A 20,442-nucleotide genomic window follows, 5' to 3' on the forward strand; every position below is an offset into this window, starting at 1 on the left:
CATGGGAGTGGCCCTAGAAAAGGCAAAAAGACAAAATAAAATGAGACATTAAACGTCTGTTTTTTTTTAAAAAAATTAGACATTAACTTATACTGCATGAATACAATATTCTAACATAGTCTTTAATTCAATAGGCTAGGTAAAAGTGAGAAAGGAGAAGGAATTGAAGAAGGAAAGAGACAGAAGGAAATAAGACATAAAGTGAAAAAGAAAAGTAGGGCAGAGGAGCAAGGAAACATCTAGAAGGAAAGAAGGAGGCTCTTGTGACATCCTGCAGGTCATTTGGACTGTAGAATACAAAGCGTGTGACCTCTTGTCGGCCAGCTGGAAAAATTTAATATTTCTTTTTTTATTTTTATTTTTTATTTTTAGACTCTGTTCAGATAGGCCACCAGGCTGACTCTTTTATCTTGTCAACATCTGCTGGATATCCTAAAATCCACGTGACACCGTGACACCGCGCAAGGCTCTGCTGATGCAAAGGTGCGGCGCTCCTGGGTCTCCCAGTGAGGGGGTGGGAAGGGAGGTCTGTGGAGCCGCCCAATGACACTGTGGACAAAGGGGGCGGGGCCAACACAGCCGAGGACCAGGCCCTCCCCAGTCACGAGGGTATCTGGAGGCACTTCCGGATTAGGCACCAGTCCGGCTGAGTCTGGGCGAGAAGGTAGGGATGAGGTAGGGGATTCCATGCAGAGCAAACAGCAAGAGCAAGGGTGCAATGGCCCTGCAAAGGCTCCAGGCTCGGGGATCCCAGCCCCCAGGGTCCCCTTCTCCATGGGCGCCTCCGGGGTGGGCTGGGGGAAGAAAAGAGGGGCAGTCGTCCTTTGGTTTTTGGAAAGTCGGCCACAGACATCCCTTCTCCCACCCCTCGCAGGGGACAGTTCTCCCGCATATCTCACCACCCCCAGCCCGCTACGTCCGCGGCCCTAGGACGGGGCTGGCTTGGTGCCCTGGAGCGGAAGCACTGCCCTTAGCAGGACAGATGCCCGAGGCCTTTGCAGTCAGGCACCTCCAACTCATGCTAAGCTGGCTCCTGAGCTCCCTTCCAGAATCACCTCCATCCTCCCAGATTCCAGGGGGGCAGGACCCAGCCTCTTGGGGACACACTCTCCGTGAGAGCAGGTGGGAAGTACATTCCCCTTTCTCTCAGGGCTCCCGCTGCTGAGGGACTGGCCACGGGGCACAGACTTGATGTTGGCTGGTACATGCTGATTTCCCAGCTGGGGGGCCCTGGGTTGGGATTTCTGTGTAGCACAGTGTGGCCCATCCAGAGCAGCCAGGCCTGGCTCATCCAGGCCCCCTAAGCCTGGTGGGCACCGGCAGCCCTGCTGGCCAACCTGACCATGGGGGAGGCAGCATGGATCACCCTGAAACACCAGTGCAACAGCCCAGTGTCCCATGCATACAGATTCTGAAGTTCCTTCTCCTCCACACCCAGCCCACCACCTGCCTGATGCCCACTCCCTTCTGCCCCCTCCTAGTGGCGGGCAGAAGAGCTTGCCTGGCAGGGTGGGCGAGGCAGGGCCCCAGTGGGTGGGCAGGCAGCTCTGCTCCCGGAGCTGCCTGCGAGGAGACACCTGAAGCTGGGCAAGCCTTTATCTGGGAGCAAGCGGCTGCTGAATAATGAATTCTGACTGTCTGCAGTGCTAGGCTGCACACGGGGTGCACCGCACACACACACATACACGCAGATACACACACGCTGGGCTGACAACTTGGAGGGGCGGGCGCTGGCAAGGCTGTGAGTCTCTGTGGGTCGCTGGAGGGAGCAGCTCGGCTTGGTTGCCTTGGTCTCTGTGGGCAGCATCGCCTCGGAAGGGAGAAGAGGAGAGAGGAGGTGGCGGCAGGAGAGAGCAGGGAGGCGTGTGCGCCGAGCCACGCTCCATCCCCAGAGCTCGCTCCTTCCTCAGCGGTTCCCGCCTGGCAGTGCCCGGGCTCCCACGCCAGCATGGCCCTGCTCGTCCACCTCAAGACGGTCTCGGAGCTGCGGGGCAGGGGTGACCGGATCGCCAAAGTGACTTTCCGAGGTAGGGAAGCCCCCGTCTTCTGGGGACCCCAGGTCTGGGCTGACGGGCTGGCGAGGAGGAGGAGGATGGGTTGGAAAAGTTCCTGCAGGGTTGGGGCAGCGAGGCAGCCACCCGCCTCTGCCTGACTGGCCACTGCGATTTCTTGAAAAAAATCAAGGTCCCCCAGGTTTCCCTGTCTGCATGTGTGCCTCTCCCCATGCTTGCCATCGGGCTGGTGCCTCGGTGGGGTGTGGAGCGCCCTGCCTGCAGGAGGTCCAGGCAGGCCAAAGCGAGGACCTCCCCCCCCCAGGCTCAGGGGGACACAGGGCTGAGGGGCCCACCGTGGCGGTGTCTCCCTGGGCCCCCTCTTCCCCTCCTTCTCTCCCACATGTTGGTTTGCTTGGGCACAGAGTGGGGTGGGCTCTACAACCTTGAAGATCCAGGACGGCCCCTGGAAACCAGCCTGCTGGGGATGCTGTTGGCTTTTCACTGGTCTGTGGTCAGGGATCCCGTGTGTCCCACCAGCCTCACCCTCTGTCGGTCTCTTCCTATTCTCCTTTCCCCCCCACACACCCATCCGATGACCATATACTGTGACCTGTGTGCCAAGGCTGGGGGCTGGGCATGACCCAGGCCCTGCCCTCAATGAGCCCACGCCTGGTGGGGCAGGAGGACCAGTGGGCAGACAGCAGGACAGGTGTGTGATGTGATGAGGATGGGAACAGGGGTAATGTGCAAGCTGCAGAAGCAGCACCCTGACCCAGGCTGAGGGCAGGCTGGTCAGGGAAGGCTCCCTGGAGGAGGTGACACCTCATCGAAAACCCTAGGAAGGAGCTAGGTGAGGAGTTAAGGACAGAGCAGATAGAGGGGACAGGATGCCCAAGGCCAGGGGAAGGAGTTGGAGCATAGGAACAGACAGAGGCTCCATGAGCCTGGATCCCAGGGTAGGGGCGAGCTGAGGCGGGAGAGACAGGCAGAGCCGAGGCGGCAAGGCTGCCTTCACCCCGAGGACAGCGGGCAGCCCCTGAAGTTCTGAGCAGGGAAAGGCAGGGCCAGGCTTACCTCTGCTTTTGATCACCCACCTCTGCCTCTGCCTGGCCACAGCCCAGCCCCCTGGGTCAGGGGCTTCTCCGGCAGCCTCTGACCCCGGGCCAGGGTGCCCCTCACCAGGCATGGCCCTTTCTCCCCAGAGAGGGGCCTGAGGCAGGGTGGTGGGAGAGTCGGGGAGGAGCTGAGAAAACCCACCAAAGAGGAAAACAGGCATCAGGACCCAGGCTGGGCACATGCTTGCACCTGTGTCAGGAAGGAGAGGTGAGACCGCACGCGGGCCGGCCTCCCAGGAACCCTCCAGCAGCCACCCCGGGCACCCGCCTCAGTCGGGACAGCTCTGGGCATGAGGCCCTGCATTGTCAACACTGTGTGTTGTGCACATGGACTGGCAGAGGCGGAGGGGACCGCGTGTCCTGCCGGCAGGAGGGAGAGGAAGGGCGGGCGAGGCTGCCTGTCGCTTCCCACACCAGCCCAGGCTGCTTTCTCTGCAGCACCCTGGATCTGCGCGTGCCGCCTGCAGGCTGTGCTGGCTTTCAGGAAAGCAAGTGTGTCCTTTCATCTGTGACATGTGTCTCTGTGTTGATCAGACAGCACAGTATTTGGCGCCTTAGCTACAGGTTGCTGGGTTGTTGCTGTTGCAACAGGACGGTCCTGGGCTGCACAGAGCAGTCCCATTTGCAGGCAGAGAAACCAAGGCCTGATCTGAAAGAGACCTGTGCGGCACTGGTGGAGGGACTGAGGCATGGGGGCCCTGGCTCACAAGAACCCACCCCCCAACTTTGGCTGCTCCACCCTGAAAGCCTCTTTATTCCATCCTGGTCAACTGGGGCGAGCGCCTTGTCCAGCTGATGCTTATCTTTTTCTCTGAGCAGCGAGGCTGGTCCTCCAGCCTCAGTGGACCTCACAGGAATTAGCCTATTTGCATCCAGGGGCCCTGGGATCAGATGAAGACATCCACTTCCAAGCTCCGCCTCTGCAGCAGGTGGCCGTAGGCAGAGCTCCTGGGGAAGGAGGTTGGGCAGCAGGAACAGGCAGATGGCAAGCAAGTTTCCAGAAAGAGTCCTTTGTAACAACCAGCGATGCCCTGGCCACTCACCTGCTGCAGCCAGCAGTTGACAGCTATCAATGCCCCCAAAGACCAACACCTACTACAATTCAGAGGGAACTGACTCATTCTAGAATGTTCCACACCATCTCTGGCACACACAACCCCTGGTGTCCAAGCGAATACCCTGCAGAGAGAAACGAGAAGCTGCTGAACAGTCAGAGGGAGGTGCCCGGAGGGGTCCCTTGAGTGCAGCTCAATGCCAGGCTGGGTGAGGGAGCCATAGATGAGTTACGCGTGGCCCAGGCGGACCAGACTGACTTTCTGTGCTGTGCCACCCAGGACACTTAAGGACGAGCCCTACCGGGCTGTGGTGGAGAAATCTCTGGATATGGGGTCAGGAGCCCTGGGTCCCAGCCGGGTTCTGCCATTTTCTTCACTCTTTGAAGTGTCTTCAGTGTGTTCTTATGGAAAATGGGCATGATGATAACAGCCCCCCCCCCAATCAGCTTGCTGCAGTGAAACTGCAGGTGAGGAAGAGTTTGAGGAAAGAGCATTCAAACAACGGCAGTTCCACTTCTAAGTGAGAGCGTGGCTGGCTCCTGAGCGGCCTGCTCTCCAGCCCAGCCTCCTTCTTCTGTCAGCCAGGAGGGTGCAGAGGGCACCGTGGGGGATATAAATGGGGGAGGAGAGCACATCTGGGGGCTCCCAGCCTGTGCCGGGAGCAGGCAAGTTGGCCTGGCCTCTGCTCCAGGGGCCCCACCCAGCTCAGCGGTTCCCCAGACGGGCTGCCCCTGGGCCCACCCCAGGTCAGCTGGCCATCCTACCCTCAGGCTCACGCAGCACCCGGCCCCCCGCTCCCTCTGCAGCTCTGGGCTCCCACGGCCCCAACGGCCACTCGTAGCCTGGTCCTGCCCTTATTCGCTCCCTGAATGTGCTGGTGTCTGTGAACAGGCTGGGACCCCGGGGACGAAGGAGACACAGCCCCTGCCCTGCAGGAGTCGCGGTCCACTGAGTCAGACAGGAGGTACCAGACGGCCGGAGCCCCAGTCCCCGTCCCATACCGACCACAGGGCTTGAGCTTCCCAGAAGCCAGACGGAGACAGTGGTCCCCATGTAACTCAGAGGCCTGCGGCCGGATTCAGGAGCGGGCTGGACTGCAAGCTGCTGCTCAGAGGGAGGCAGTATTAGCTTACATCGTCCTTTTTCAACTCCTGAAATAATTCCCAGTATCATCACAGAGCCACAGAAGGCAGGGTGGGAAGGGCTGCTAAGTTCTTTTAGTCCAACTTTCTGCCCAGGTCTCAGCCCCATCCAAGCCCCTGGGCACGGGTCCCTGGGCTGTCAGGGAAGCAAGGGACACACTGCCTGGGGCCAGACTCCTCATCTTCCTTGTCTTGTCATCCCTGAGCTTCTGGCCAACACACCAGGCTTGGGGACTTGATGGGTGAGATGGGTGATCTCTGGAGGCTGGATTTTATGGCCATGTAGTTCACCTGACCTGATCATTGGCCCCGAGATTTGCTTTATCAAGGCTTCCCCGGCCCCCGAGCGTGGCTGACTTTCCCTTCATAATCCTCTCCCCACCCCACTGGGTTCCCGCTACACTGAGCTAGCTTCCTGCCATCCCCCCCGCAAGCCCCAAGCCTTCTCCCTCTCCAAGCCTTGAGACATCGTGTTTCTTCTGCCGCCTCCACCTTGAAAACATCCCTTAATCCTGGGCCTTCTTCAAGGCCCAGCTCAGCTGTCACCTCCTCTGTGACGTTGCCTCCCATTCCCTTGCAGGGCTGTGTACCTGCTCTTCCCACGGCTCAGCTAAGGCACTTGTAGTTCAGAACCTGCCCACTCTAGATGCGGAGCGAGCATCCAAGCACCTTCAAGACAGGGGTCTCCTCTTTGCTCTCCCTGTGCTGGGCACAGGGCGTGGTCATCAAAGTGAGTACGAAAGGCAGGCATTTGAGGTATTTACTCCTTAGTGGGTTTAAATTCTTCTTCTTCTTCTTCTATGGCGCCGCCTCTCTTTGGCTTAGCGACCTCAACTGTGAGTGTCCCCAACCCCAGCTGTCCGTCCAAGGGGGACCAGGAAGTAGAAGAATCAAGAACCCTGGCCCTTGCTCCCTCCAGGGACCTCCCACCCCAGGCGATTTTCCAGGGCCCCAGAGGAAGGCTGCCTTCATCCTCCAGCACAGGCTGGGGACTCGGGCTCCGGCCCACAGGTCAGAAGCCACGGGGGCTGCACGTGGCCCCAGCCCTTCGCAGAATATGCCCTTTCTGAGCACTGCTGCCTGCAGCACAGTACAGGGTGGGGCTTAAAAGGCAACCAGCGTGTCATGGAGAAACACGCCGGACACAGGAGGCCAAGGTGTGCCTGGGGGTCAGGGGGTGGGGGGCAGAGCACAAACTGTGGCAGGCTCAGAGGATGCCAGCTTGCTTCCAGCTACGGGGATTGGGGGAGGCTTTGCGAAGGGGCAGAGGAGGAGGAGGAAGGTAGGGAGGAAGCTGGGGCTTGAATAACCACTTGCACACGTGGGAGATGAAGAAGGAGGGGCCAGGAAGGGTTGCTGAGGGGGGTCTTGGCCATTCTGGCTGAAGGACCAGCAGGACCGAAGGCCAGAGGAGGGAAGTGCCGCTTAAAGACTAGGTTTGGCTGCAGTGGAGGCTGCAGGCGGTAGGTGGAGGGTGATGAGCCAGGAAGGGAGCCAAGGCCGGGAGGGGGACTGCATGCCGGGAAGGGGTTGGGGCCCCACGTGTGCCCTGAGGACAAGATTCCCCACTCTTGGCTGCTGCAGGGACCACCTCAGACTCCACATTAGATTTGAATGGGGAGGATTCTTCTGCTTGGTGAGAAATATGACTTCTCTCTGGAACCTTCTCTGCCATCCCTGGTGAAGGAGGCAGAGCTCCCCAGAGCCCCTGCCCCACGGGACTCCTGGGATGCCCAAGCCGCCTGTGTGCTCCCGCCTGCCCAGCCCCTCCCTGGTGGGAGGACATGGGGTGGCTGTTGGCCCCGTGGAAGCCCCCAGAGAGAGGGCACGCTTAGGAAGGCTCTGCGGTGCATGGCTGGTGGTAGGCAGGGCTCTGTGCTTTTGCCGTCCATCCCCGCATCCTCCACGTTTCCCAGCACCCATGGGCCCCCCATGGGGGATGGGGTCTTCTCTGCCGAAAGCCCTGGGCATTGAATGTCCTCCTCCTCCTGCCCAGAGCAAGCCAGCGCCAACCTCGGAGAGAGCAGAGCGCACCCAACGTGCCCAGGCTTCTCCTGCTCTGAGGAGACAAGTGTATTTCATGATACAGAACTAGTATCCATGAGATTTCGAGTTCAATCCCTGGCCTTGCTCAGTGGGTTAAGGATCCAGTGTTGCTGTGAGCTGTGGTGGGGTAGATGTGGCTCGGATCCCCGCGTTGCTGTGGCTGTGGTGCAGGCTGGCAGCTGTATCTCTGATTCAGCCCCTAGCCTGGGAACTTCCATATGCCGTGGGTGCGGTCCTAAAAAGACAATAAATAAATAAACAAATAAATAAGCTGGCCCTTGAAAGAAGACAGCATTTTGGCGAGACAAAACCCTCGAAAGGCTCATTCCCAGCGGAGGGGCTGTATCAGTAGAGATGTGCTGGTGTGGAGCCGGGTTGGGGGCTTGGGGAACAGGGAGTGCTGGAGGGGCCTGGGGTGGGCGTGGGGTGGAGGGGAGGGTCTCAAACACAGAGGGTCTTCCATGTCCCACTCTGCAGTTGGGACTTTGCTTGGTAAGTGAGTGGGTGTCACCAAGCTCTTGGCGGGAAAACGAGGAGGGGAGGGGGAGATCTGGTTTGGGGAAGTGCGATCTGTGGCTGTACCACCCTGCACGCGCCCCGCCTCGTCTGGTCTGGGGAATTACAATCTGGAGCTCTTGACCACTGCTCAGGAGCAAAAGGGCGCTGGGGCAGTGGTATCAGCAGAGGGCTGTGCCTCAGTGGCGGGGGCAGGGTGGGGGTGTGTGGCTGTGGGTTTGGAGAGAAGGCATCACCCATCAGTTTGGACAGGGGCCAGTTCTGGGGCTGGGAGTGAGCAAGAGAGCAGGACGAGGGTGCATCTGGATTTCATTCTTGACTTAGATGGACGGTGAGGCCATCCGTGGAGCCGGGGGCGGGGGGCGTGCCAGGAAGAGCAGGTTTGGGGTTGCGGGGGGGGGGGCACAAAGAGAATGGGCTTGCCTGCAGGTCATCCTAGTGGAAATGTCTCCCAGGAAGCCAGAAATTTGGCTGGGTACCCAGGAAAAAGCGGGAATCCAGTGGTTTGGGGGTCCAGGTGGTGAGCGAAGGTCTAGGAGAAGGTGAGATGTGCCTGGTTCTTACGGGGCTGCTTTGGGATCAAATGAGAAAGTTGCTGAACATCAAAGGCTCTACAGACTGTAAAGTGCTGTGAAATGTAAGGATTATGCTCATTAACCAGGGCCCCCCATGCTGCAGCCTTCTAGAATAGAGTAGGCTGTGACCCTGGGAACCCCAAGGACCCAGGGATTTGGGGAGCAGGGGTTCTCCTTTGGTGCCAGTTGCTGACACCCCAAATTCCACCAGACATGGAGATGATAGGATGAAATCACCCAGAGCATCACCATCCAGGTGGGTCCCTCCAGGGCAGGCACCTCAGCTGGGTCCCTAGGGCCAGCACAGTGCCTGGCACAGAGCAGACCTGAAACAGACACGACCACAAGCAGCACGGCCTGCAGGTGCAGCAGGAGCAGCCGAGCAGTTCGAAGCAGAAGCCACTGCAGCCTCCAATCCAGGCAGCCCCAGGCAGTGCTCCATTTCTTCCACTGACAGTTCCAGAAAAGTCTCCTGAGACAAAGAATATCATGCAATCGTTTTTACCTTTGGCCCCTTGTCTGCTTCCCACCTGGACTGATCCGTCCCGTAGACACTGGCTCAACAGTCTTTGCCTCTTTCTTTCTTTCGTTCTTCTTTCAAAGCAGAAGGGCTCATTGACTTAGCTGGAGGTCAGTTTTCTCTCACTGGAATTTTTTTTTTTTTAAAAGCTAAGATTTAAGATAAAGTCAACACTGCAGTTTTAACAGTATTTTTACCTCACCTAAGAATGTAAGAAGATAGAGTTTCCGTTGTGGTGCAGTGGTTAATGAATCCGACTAGGAACCATGAGGTTGCGGGTTCGATCCCTGGCCTTGCTCAGTGGGTTAAGGATCCGGCGTTGCCGTGAGCTGTGGTGTAGGTCACAGAGGCCACTCAGATCCTGTGTTGCTATGGATCTGGTGTAGGCTGGGTGGCTGCAGCTCCGATTAGACCCCCAGCCTGGGAACCTCTATATGCTGCAGGTGCGGCCCTAGAAAAGACAGAAAGACAAAAAAAAAAAAAAAAAGTGTAAGAAGAGTCACGCTCCTGTCACATTGTAATCCCAGTGCCTGGCACAGAGAAGGTCATCTGCACAGCTTGTGGATCACTGGGACCGCAAGCTCCTCATCTGTCGTAGGAATGGGAGAACCTAAGACGCAGCAGTTGCTGAGCATGTGGCTGCTACTGTCCCAGGTCTGAGCAGAAACACCACACACTCCTTCTTCCTCGGTGCCTCAGTCTGAAAGTTGGGAACCAGCGCCTTTGGTTAGTCCCCTGGCAGGATCAGTTTGAAGGATTAGCTGGCAGGAAGTACAGGTTTGGGCTGAGCCAGAGAGATGGGTTGTAGAATCCCTGCCCTGTTCCTGACTCTCAGTTGAATCCTTGAGCTAAGCCTGAGTTTCTACCGTGTCCCTGGGTGTTAACAGAGTGGGGGTAGGGGAAATAAGTGAGTGAAGCTAAGATATGATATTTGAATAAGATTCGTGGAGGAGTTCCCATTGTGGCACAGCAGAAATGAATCTGACTAAGAACCATGAGGTTGAGGGTTCAATCCCTGGCTTCGCTCAGTGGATTAAGGATCCGGTGTTGCCGTGAGCTGTGGTGTAGGTCGCAGACGCGGCTCGGATCCCGCATTGCTGTGGCTGTGGTGTAGGCCGGCAGCTACAGCTCCGATTCGACCCCTAGCCTGGGAACCTCCATATGTCATAGGTTCAGCCCTAAAAACACAAAAAAAGACAAAAAAAAAGATTCGTGGAAAATAGGGAGTTCCCTGGTAGCCCGGAGTCGCAGGGCCAGCCCCTAACCTGACTAGGCCTGGCTCTTTCTCTGCGGACAGGGGTGCCCGGGGCCTTATCTGCCTGCGATCACAGGAGTAGCCGGCCTTGGAAAAGGAGCAGGCCGAGCTGAACTGGGGGGGATGGAAACAGCAGGGCCAGCACCCTTGAGCTGCCGTGGAGGAGCAGGGGGAGAGCAGAGTTTGGGGGCGTCACAGCAGCGAGGGGGCTGCTTGCCAGGCCACCCTCCATTCAGTCCATCCCAGACGATGCAGTCGGGGAGGTGGGGCTGGTTTTAATAAAACGGAAACCACAGGAGTGGGTCTGAGTCCCAGGCAGAGTGCTTTGTCCTACTTCTCAGCTCACACGGAGAAAAGAGTAATGCCAGGTGCTGATAGAGCCCAGAGGGCGCCGTCCTGGGCAAAGTCCCTGAAACTTTTCCTCTGGACACCCTCCTTCCCCGCTACGGCCCCCACCCCACCCTGTGTCCTCTCAGGAACCCCCAGCTCCAGGTCTTCCTGTGGGAAGGGGGCTGCTTCTGAGGGGAGACGCTTCTCATTCTTCTCTTCCTCATCAGAACTCACTTGGAGTTCCCACTGTGGCTCAGCAGGTTACGAAGCCAGCCTGGCATCCGTGAGAACACGAGTTCAATCCCCGGCCTTGCTCAGTGGGTTAAGGATCTGGCGTTGCCACAAGCTACAGCCCGGGTCATAGGGTGGTAGATGCAGCTCGGATCAGGCATTGCTGTGGCTGTGGTGCAGGCTGCAGCTGCAGCTGCAGCTGCCATTCGACCCCCAACCCCCAGGAACTTCCCTATGCCGCAGGTGTGGCCCTAAAAAAAAAAGGAGAAAGAAAAAAAGAAAAAGAACTCCATTGACCTGGATCCTACACCTCCTGAGCTCCATTCTCTGCTTCACCCATTCAAACATTTGCTCACATGTTCTCTACCCAATGGCCCTTCTCTCTCCCTCTCCCCGCCCGCCCACTCTCTGCGTTTCTAGATTCCATCCCACCTCCCAGTGTAAGCACCCACGCCTCTACCACGCCTTCCTCGATCCACTAAGGTGAGGTCATTTCTCCTTTCCTGGGTTCTCGCCTTTTTTTTTTTTGTCTTTTTGCCTTTTCTAGGGCTGCTCCTGCAGCACACGGAGGTTCCCAGACTAGGGGTCTAATCAGAGCTGTAGCCGCTGGCCTATGCCAGAGCCACAGCAACACGGGATCCAAGCCGCGTCTGCAACCTGCAGCACAGCTCACTGCAACGCCGGATCGTTAACCCACTGAGCAAACCAGGGATCAAACCTGCAACCTCATGGTTCCTAGTCGGATTCGTTAACCACTGCACCACGACGGGAACTCCCCTGGGTTCTTACTTTATTTACACTTTTTTTTTCCCACCTGCCAAGAACCAAATTTTGCCTTACAAGCCGTCTTTTCCCTGCTGGACCATCCCTCTTCTGGATTGTAATAAGGTTCTTCTGGCAGACTCCCCAGTGGAATTTTCTTTGTACAGACCCCAGCCCACTCTCCTCCCTGGCCCAAAGGCCGAGCTGACACAGCAGGAGTGAAGACCCCTTGGGTGTGGGAATGAATGAATACACACCTGCTCACAGGCCGGTCCCCACCCACCAGCCGGTTCTCAAGGTCAGGCTCCAGCAAGGGAAACTCTCTGGAAGAGAGGGCTGTTCCATGCAGATGGGACGTTTTGCACCCTTGAGTCACATCACATAAAAGCAGCATGCCATCCTGCAGACGAGACAAGAACCTCATTTAAGGAGCATCTCGGCGGGTGTAGGTATTTTAAAAAGGCAAATGACACACAGCTTATGTCTAATCCGCTTTGGACTCCTGGGTCCCTCCATTTGAGTGTATCTGATGTCATGGCACTTATTACAGCCGTGAGCACAGAGTCTGTTTTCCAAACTCCATTTTATTGACTCCAGGAGGATTCTATTTCAAACTGAACTATCCCATGAGCCTCGGAAGGAAGGACGATGTCGTTCAATTCTCCCATCTAATCTGCTCACTCTATCCACAAAAGCCTCTCCACTGCAGGGAACAGGCTGTTTCCTTTCTCTCAAGCCTTATCCTCAAGCTCTGCGGCAACCAAGGTGATTAGAAATTGGGATTTTAAAAAGTTTTGTCTGCAAGTCGTTGAAAATGGAGCTGGAATGCCAACAAGACTGGTGTTGAGTGGAGTAGGTGTTCAGGGGACATGAACTTGAAATGAGAGATGGGGGAGCGATGCCCACTGATAACTTGGAAGGGGTGACTGAGTCCCCTGGCTCTGCCCTAATGATTAGAAAAGGACCACTAGCACGATCCCAACACGGTACAAATCCTCCTAAAAAGTGGCCTTCCCCAAATGCTTAAAGGACATGGTTTCTTTAATAAATTGTCCTTTCTGGGAGTTCCTGTCACGGCACAGTGGTTAACAAATCTGACTAGGAACCATGAGTTTGTGGGTTCGATCCCTGGCTCAGTGGGTTAAGGATCCGGCATTGCTGTGAGCTGTGCTGCAGGTCGCAGACAAGGCTTGGATCTGGCGTTGCTGTGGCTGTGGTGTAGGCCGGTGGCTATAGCTCCGGTTAGACACCTAGCCTGGGAACCTGCATATACCGTGGGAAGCGGCCCTAGAAAAAGGAAAAAAGACAAAAAAAATTGTCCTCTCCACTGCCTCTGTACGCCGTCTCTGTATTTATTTTTTTCATATCTAGAGGTAAAATTTAGCTCATGCTGTTTGATAACATTCACCACATTTAAATCCCTGGGGCCTGAGGCAGTGAGGCTTTTTATCAGTTTTCGAAACAGAGCCTTGATGGATCAGTTCTGCGTTGGCTGATTTCACAGTGTTTTCTGTCTTCTCCAACAAAGCTGTGGGAAATACACAAGCAGGGGAAGGTTGGAGCCTTGGTGGCTTCAGGCACTTTTGAACCCTGATACCATCTCAGTCGATCTCTCTCTGCCTCTCCTCCGGCTGCGATGCTCAGCTTCCCTCCGGAAAACCCTTCCACACAGCCCTATCCAAGCTTATTACCATCTTCCGGGATGAAAAGCCTTTGATTGTTCAGAACAGCGGGTCCTCCGGGAAGCCTCAGTGCACAGATACGCTCACCTGATTCTCCATTTGTATCTCGTGATGCCTGTGGGGAAAATTAAAGGAAGTTCAGGCACCATCTCTCGCGTTTCCCTCTCTTGCCCTGGATGCTCTTGAGGTTTTTCCTTTCAGCTTTTTGTTTTGTTTTATCCCCAGCTAGTGCTAAAGCGTCTTTCTTTCCCATCTGTCTACTTCACATCTAGTTTCTGTGTCTCTAGCTTTTGCTTTATAGCTTCCTCCCTCATTATCTTGGATGCGGCCCCTCCACGCGTGCCCCCATCCTCCACACACACACACACACACACACACACACACACACACCCCTCACCCTACCCTGGCCTCTTCCGTCTCAGCTCCATACCAAACTAGGACTAGGACTTGCTCCTATTTTGTTTTGGTTTTTTTTTTTGTCTTTTTGCCTTTTCTAGGGCCACTCCCACGGCATATGGAGGTTCCCAGGCTAGGGGTCCAATTGGAGCCGTAGCCACCGGCCTACACCACAGCCACAGCAACACAGGATCCAAGCCATGTCTGCAACCTACACCACAGCGCACGGCAACGCTGAATCCTTAACCCACTGAGCAAGGCCAGGGACCGAACCCACAACCTCATGGTTCCTAGTCGGATTCATTAACCACTGAGCCATGGCGGGAACTCCTAGGACTTGCTCCTAAACACCAGGCAAGCCCAGGAAATCTCTGCACCAAGCCTCCAAGTATACAGGTAAGGCACCTGAGGCCACAGGGGAGACGTGGTTCCAAGGGGAACAGAGTGCCATCACTGTGGAGGATCAGAGGGGGCTCAAGCCAACCCCTCCCTGGCTCTGGCACTAGAGGGGAAGAAGAGCACAGTTTGTCCCCCAGCTGCCAAGCCTCTCCTGGGTCCCCAGCCTGCCCACCAGTGACAACTCAAAACAACCCTTAGAATGGGACACGGTTGGACCTGGAGGTAGTCCTTCAGTGAAATGGTCCAGTGCTTTAGTTGATGGGGATTTAAAAGCATTCAATTACGCAAGTGAAGCACATCACTGAAAAAATATCAAGCTCAAGTTGATACAGTGAAAAAAATCAAAGTAGGCTGTTCTCAGTATCTTCTCCTGCCCACCCGTAACCCTTTTAATGGTTTGAGATCTTTGTCCATTCACATGTAAAAGAATTAGGTTTGGGTATTTTTAAATACATGGGATCTTATAATACATGCTACTGTTTTTGGTGTACCGTTGACAGCCAATAATATATTCATCTTAAATAATTTCTTTTGCATCTTTCCCATCTCTGGGTTTCTCCTCAAAGAAATTACAATCCTTTCCCTTGTGTTCCAACCGTCGTCCCCTCCTGGCCAGACACACGTACCCAGATGGTATTTACCCCTCCTTCTCTGAGCCACTCCTCTTTCTCGCGGGGTATCGGGGTATCATATGCGGCTGACCTGGTGACATCTTCCGGTTCCCCGCCCTCCGTAGACAGACTGTCAGCTCCCTGAAGGCGGATCCCGGGCACTTTATCCACCCCTCTATCCTGAGTCCCCAGGAGGTAGCCTGGTACTTTGAGACTCCAGTGAACGTTTCTCCAAGTGAACTGAACTGGCCTTTGTCCCTGCCCCATCCCCGCCACCTGCCCTGCTCTCTCCAGCTTGTGCTTCCTCTGGCAACCTGGGCCCTGGGCCGCTCTGAGCAAATGGGCAGGAAAAAGTGGGCAGTTTTACTTCTGCCCAGCAGGTGGTATGTGGGTGTGGGGTACTGGTGGGGTCTGGGGAACTGTGTGTCCCTGTCTCGCTCTGGTGGGACAAGGGGACCGGAGGGACGCGAAGGGCCTTCTTACGGGGAAAGAGGGCCCAGGATGTGCCTGCTTGTGGCTGCAGACATGGTCGTACAAGGGACCTGTCAGCCAGGTAGGGGGGCATCCACACCCTCGGGGCCAGGCCTCCGCACCAGCCCAGGGCCACCCAGAAGAGCTGAGGAGTCGGCAAAGGAGGCCAAGAAAGCCACCGGGAAAGCACCACAGTGGGAAGAGACCGGGGTTCCTCTCCCACGTCCACCCCTGACCAGCCTTGTGCCTTCCTGTGCTTTCTTGTCCCATTTGTCCTGTGGAGCGGCTGGCCTGCTTCCTTCCAGGGCTGCTGAGAGGGGCAGACGAGACAACACGGGCCCGCAGCTCATCCCGCAGCCTGCTGCATGGATGTGAGGTCCTGTGGTTGCTAACAGGTGCTGCGGGAAGCCAAACGCTGTAATGAGGACTCCCAGGGCCAGAGGCCTGACCCCAGCGTGTGGTCCAGGCAGGCCTGACTCAATGATTTCCTCTTTTTTCCGCCCAGGGCAATCCTTCTACTCACGGGTCCTGGAGAACTGCGAGCACGTGGCCAACTTCGACGAGGTAGGAGGCCCCCGCTAACTCAACTGCCTTCCGACAACACACGGACCTCACCCCTTTCTCCCCAAGACCCAGGGGGCTCCCTCTCCCACTGCGTCACCCCGGAAAACGGTTTTTTTCCTTCGAACCTCAAGCTCAGGGTTTGAGAAAATCATTTGCCTCCATTTATGGCACCTTAGCGCCTTGGTCCCTTCAAGGTGCCCTTTTGTTTTTCTGGGTGTAGGCCTGCATGGAGGGAGAGGCATTCTCTTTTATTAGACAAACATTCCAATGCGTGTGCTATGTGTATCTTTTGATTTCCTGTGTCTTCTTACAAAATTGGTATTGTTGTCTCTTGGGCATAGAATTCATGGTCGCTTAAGTGCTGTCATGTTATATATCTTGTTTCACTGAGTGTCATCTTTAAGTTCCACCTCTCTCTCTGTATCAGTCTGTTGCCCCTACAGTGTTGCACGTGACACATCCAACACACATTAGGGTGACCAGCCATCCCGGGACTTGCCTGGGACTTAGGGGTTTCCTGGGACACAGACTTTGGGGGTAAAGATAGAAAAGTGATGGTCCAGCAGGGTGAGTTTGTCACCCTACCCATTTTCCCCGTGCACCTCCCGCCCCACTGGAACTCCTAGCTTGCCTCCAACTCCCCACCACGGATGTGCAATGGATATTCTTACACATGCCCCTTTGGACCTGAGTATTTCTCTGAGTGTACACAAGGACCTAAGATGACTGGCTTACAGGGCAGGCATACACTTCATTTGACCCTGTATTGCCGTGACTGACACCTCACTAGCAGTGCCTGTAGCCCACATCCTCATGTACTCTTGATGTTATACAGCTTTCCAATTTTTACCAGATTCGCAGTGATGTCTTTCTTCATTGCTGTTTTAAAGACACATTGAAAGGTTCCTTCTTTGTAAATTGCCTGTGATATTCTCTGACCTTTTTTTTCCTATTGTTATAGCTGTATTTTTCCTAATGATTTGCAAGAGTTCTCTGTTCTATTGAAATAGCCTGCTATTTAACTATTAACTTGGTCCCTGGTGAATTGACCAGAAATTTGTAATTCTGGCATGTTTTCAAATTTTGTTGAAGACGCCTTTACTATCTTCAAGGTTACAAATACATTTTCTGATTTGAAAGTTGTGTCTTTTATCTTGTATGTGGTTTTAGATAAGAGCCCACTTTTATTTTTCTCCATATAGGGAGCCACTTTTCCTAACATCAGCTTGCTAAACAATCAATCATCTCCATCAATCAATCTCCATTTATCATGTTAAGGTCTATGTCTGAGCTTTCAATTCTATTCCTTCTGTCTATCTGTCTGTTCTTGAACTTGACCGCCCTGTGTTAGTTAATATGGCTTTTTAAAAACATATGTCTTAAAATGTTATGAGGCAAGTTCTTCATGCTTCTTTTTTAAAGTTGACCTATTTGTGAGTCTTTATTCTTACAGATAAGTTTTAAAATAAGTTTATCAAGTCCTTCCAAAAACCAACTGGAATCTCAATTAAATTTCATTGAATTTAAAAATTAGTAGTTCCAGTCATGGCTCAGTGATAACAAACCCGACTAGTACCCATGAGGATGCAGATTTGATCCCTGGCCTTGCTCAGTGGGTTAAGGATCCCACATTGCCAAGAGCTGTGGTGTAGGTCCCAGATGTGACTCAGATCCTGTGTTGCTGTGACTGTGGTGTAGGCTGGCAGCTACAGCTCCAATTAGACCCCTAGCCTGGGAACCTCTGTAGGCCGTGGGTGCAGCTCTAAAAAGAAAAAAAAAGATTTCACCATTAACTTAGGAAGATGTCATTTCTTATAACATTAAATCATCTATTCCATCTTTACTAAGATGTTAAAATTTTCTACATAGAAGACTTATGTATCCTTGATTATTTCCTAGATACTTTATGATTTTGTTATTACCATCAATGGTATCTTACTTTTATTACCTTTTTGGCTGACTATTGCTGGCATAGAAAAATATTTTCAAGTCCCTCTGGCTAACGTGCTGAACTATCATATTCGTTTTAATAGTTTGTCTGCTGATTGTATTTTTAATGTATATTATAATTATAATATTATTTTTAATGTATATTATAATATTAATAATACATTAAAAATGCAATCAGCAAACTACTAAATAAGTATTTTATTTTTTCCTTTCCAATCCCACCTCCTTACTTCTTTATCTTGCCATATAGCATTGGCTGTGATCTCTAGCTCTGTGTTAAACAGGAATGGTGATGGTAGGCCTCCTTTCTGTGTTCTCCCTGTTAAAGAGAATAAATACATCTAAAATTTTGTCATCAAATATAGTTGTTGGAATAGGGCCTTACTATTTAAACTTGTTTACTAGCTGACGAAGAGGTTTGATTATAAAAGGCCGTTGAACTTTATCAAAAACTTTTCCTGCACCAGTTAAAACAATCATAGTTTTTTCTTTTAGTATATTTCATAATGTATTATTTTTAATACATAGGTAGATTCAAATGGAAAATATTTTTATTTAGGATTTTTGCAGCTATGATTATAACATTTTCATAATTCAGTAATACAAAAAATTTTCTGAAACAGCACACATAAAATAGAGATTTACTCTTCCTTGACATTTTGGAAGAATCAAATGTGTAAAAACATTTAAGTCTGGACAGCTTGGAGAAGGGAGTTCTTTGACTACCTTTTCACTTTCTCTGTCTTGAACTAGTTTGGGATTTTTTTGTATTTTTCTAGGCATTTTTGCATTTCATCTAGGTTTTCAAGTTTATTAGCCCCTATTTGATCATAGATTTTTAAATCTTTTGTACCTATAGTTATTTCCCTTTCTAGTCCACATTTCATTTATTTGTATCCTCTATTTTTCTTGGCAAATCTTGATTAAGATTTGTTTATCTTATTAACTTGTGTAAAGAATCAGCTTTGGATTCATCACTATCCTCTGTTATTCTCCACTTTATTGATTTCTGCCCTTTTCTTATTTTCTTTTCTTCTGTCTTTATTCTATTCTGTTCTGTGGCTCTTTTCCTAACCTTTTGAGTTGAGTGCTAAACCTGTCGTTTTTAACTTTTTTTGTTTCTTAATAAATGTATTTGAAGCCATTTGTTTTTATAGACGGTTTTAACTGTATCCAACATAATTTGCATATAATGTTTTCATTATTATTGTTTTAAATATTTTTTACATTCTTTTACAATTTTCTTTTAAGCCTAAGAGTTATATAATAATATGCTTAGTTTCCACAGCTAACTATGGATATATGACATATATATGTATATTTGACAAATTAACTCCTGATTTTATTAATTTCTAGTTTTATTGTATTATTATTATTATTTGTCTTTTGTCCTTTTAGGGCCACACCCATGGCATATGGAGATCCCAGGCTAGGGGTCCAATCGGAGCTGTTGCTGCCAGCCTAGCCTATGCCAAAGCCACAGCAATGCCGGATCCTTAACCCACTGAGCAAGGCCAGAGATCGAACCCGCAACCTCATGGTTCCCAGTCAGATTTGTTTCCCCTGCGCCAACACAGGAACTCCCTGGTTTTATTGTATTATGATCAAAGAATGGAGTCTGTAGTGATCCTTTGGAATTTACTGAGACTTCTCTTATGGCCTAATTGAGGGTCATAAATGCTCCTTTTGCTTAAAAGAAGTTTGTTCAGTGTGAGGTTTAATCTGTGTCTCAGTATAAGGTCAAGCTTATTATTTATATTATTCAATTCTTCAAATGTTCTGCTTAGTTTTCTCTGCTTCATCTGTCAGTTTCAATAATGATTGTCATCAAATCTACTGCTACAATTGTTGATTTACATATTTCTCTCTGCAGTTCTGTCAGTTGCTGCTTGATGTGATGTGTTTGGAAACTTCTCCTAGTTGTCTATATGTTCACTGTGACTATATCATCTTGTTTATTTTTCCACTATGATTTCTTAATATCCTTCTTTGCCTCTTATGATTTTTTGCATTAATTTCCCTTGTGTCTGATATTGAGATTGCTATCTCAGTCAATTTTAGTTGGTTTGCCTGGAACATCTGTTTCAATCCTTTCATTTCTTGGTATGCCTGTTTTTCATGGTCTCATTTTCAATAATTCTGTGTGTTTAAACTCAGGTGTGTCTTCTTCGGGCATGTATTATTAGATCTTATATTTTTACCCAATGCGAGGTCTCTATGTCTGTGTTGATTAGCTTGATCCATTTCCCTCTATCGTAATTGCTGTTATTATAAGGCTTTTTTCTACCACCATCTTATTTTATATTTTCCATTACTATACTTTTATTATAAGGCTTTTTTCTACCACCATCTTATTTTATATTTTCCATTACTATACTTTCTGTTTCTTTTTTTTCCCTATGTTCCAGCTTTCAGTTGAATAGATCCTTCTGTTAGTCCAAAAATTATACATTCTATTGGTGTTTTCAAGCTAGTCACCCATCCATACTCATATTTATGTATCCCTATGGAGAGCTTAAACAAATGAGTAATTATAATTCCTCCTAACATGACAAGTACCTTAACACACTCTCCTGCCTCTCTAATTTCCCTGCCTCAGTCCCCATCCGCATGCCGATGGTGTCTAGAGTCGAACTGTAATTCTAGTTTCTTATGGATGTGTGTTCTCTCTTTCCTTTATTTGTCCTAGCCTTCTGTGTTCTTTTTTAAGACAATAATAGTCTTGATCACCTTTCCTTCTCAATATCTCCTGAAGCATCGCTTAGAATCGTTTTCCTTCTGATTTGAGTACCTCCTCCAAAAACATTTTTAATTCGAACAGGCAGTAA

General features: G+C 51.6%; 1 protein-coding gene across 1 annotated transcript in view; it reads left to right on the forward strand.

Annotated features, from left to right (window-relative positions):
- Positions 1-1,948: 1,948 nt before the first annotated feature.
- The window catches only part of LOC125128496 (otoferlin-like), a 40,120-nt gene continuing 21,626 nt past the window's right edge, over positions 1,949-20,442 (forward strand). The window contains exons 1-4 of the mRNA XM_047782824.1: positions 1,949-2,027; positions 5,056-5,128; positions 14,755-14,864; positions 15,606-15,664. Coding sequence (XP_047638780.1) covers positions 1,949-2,027; positions 5,056-5,128; positions 14,755-14,864; positions 15,606-15,664 — 321 coding nt within the window. The remainder of the gene's footprint in view (positions 2,028-5,055; positions 5,129-14,754; positions 14,865-15,605; positions 15,665-20,442) is intronic.

This window comes from Phacochoerus africanus, chromosome 5 (assembly GCF_016906955.1).
Source record: "Phacochoerus africanus isolate WHEZ1 chromosome 5, ROS_Pafr_v1, whole genome shotgun sequence".
NCBI classification, from domain to species: Eukaryota; Metazoa; Chordata; class Mammalia; order Artiodactyla; family Suidae; genus Phacochoerus; species Phacochoerus africanus.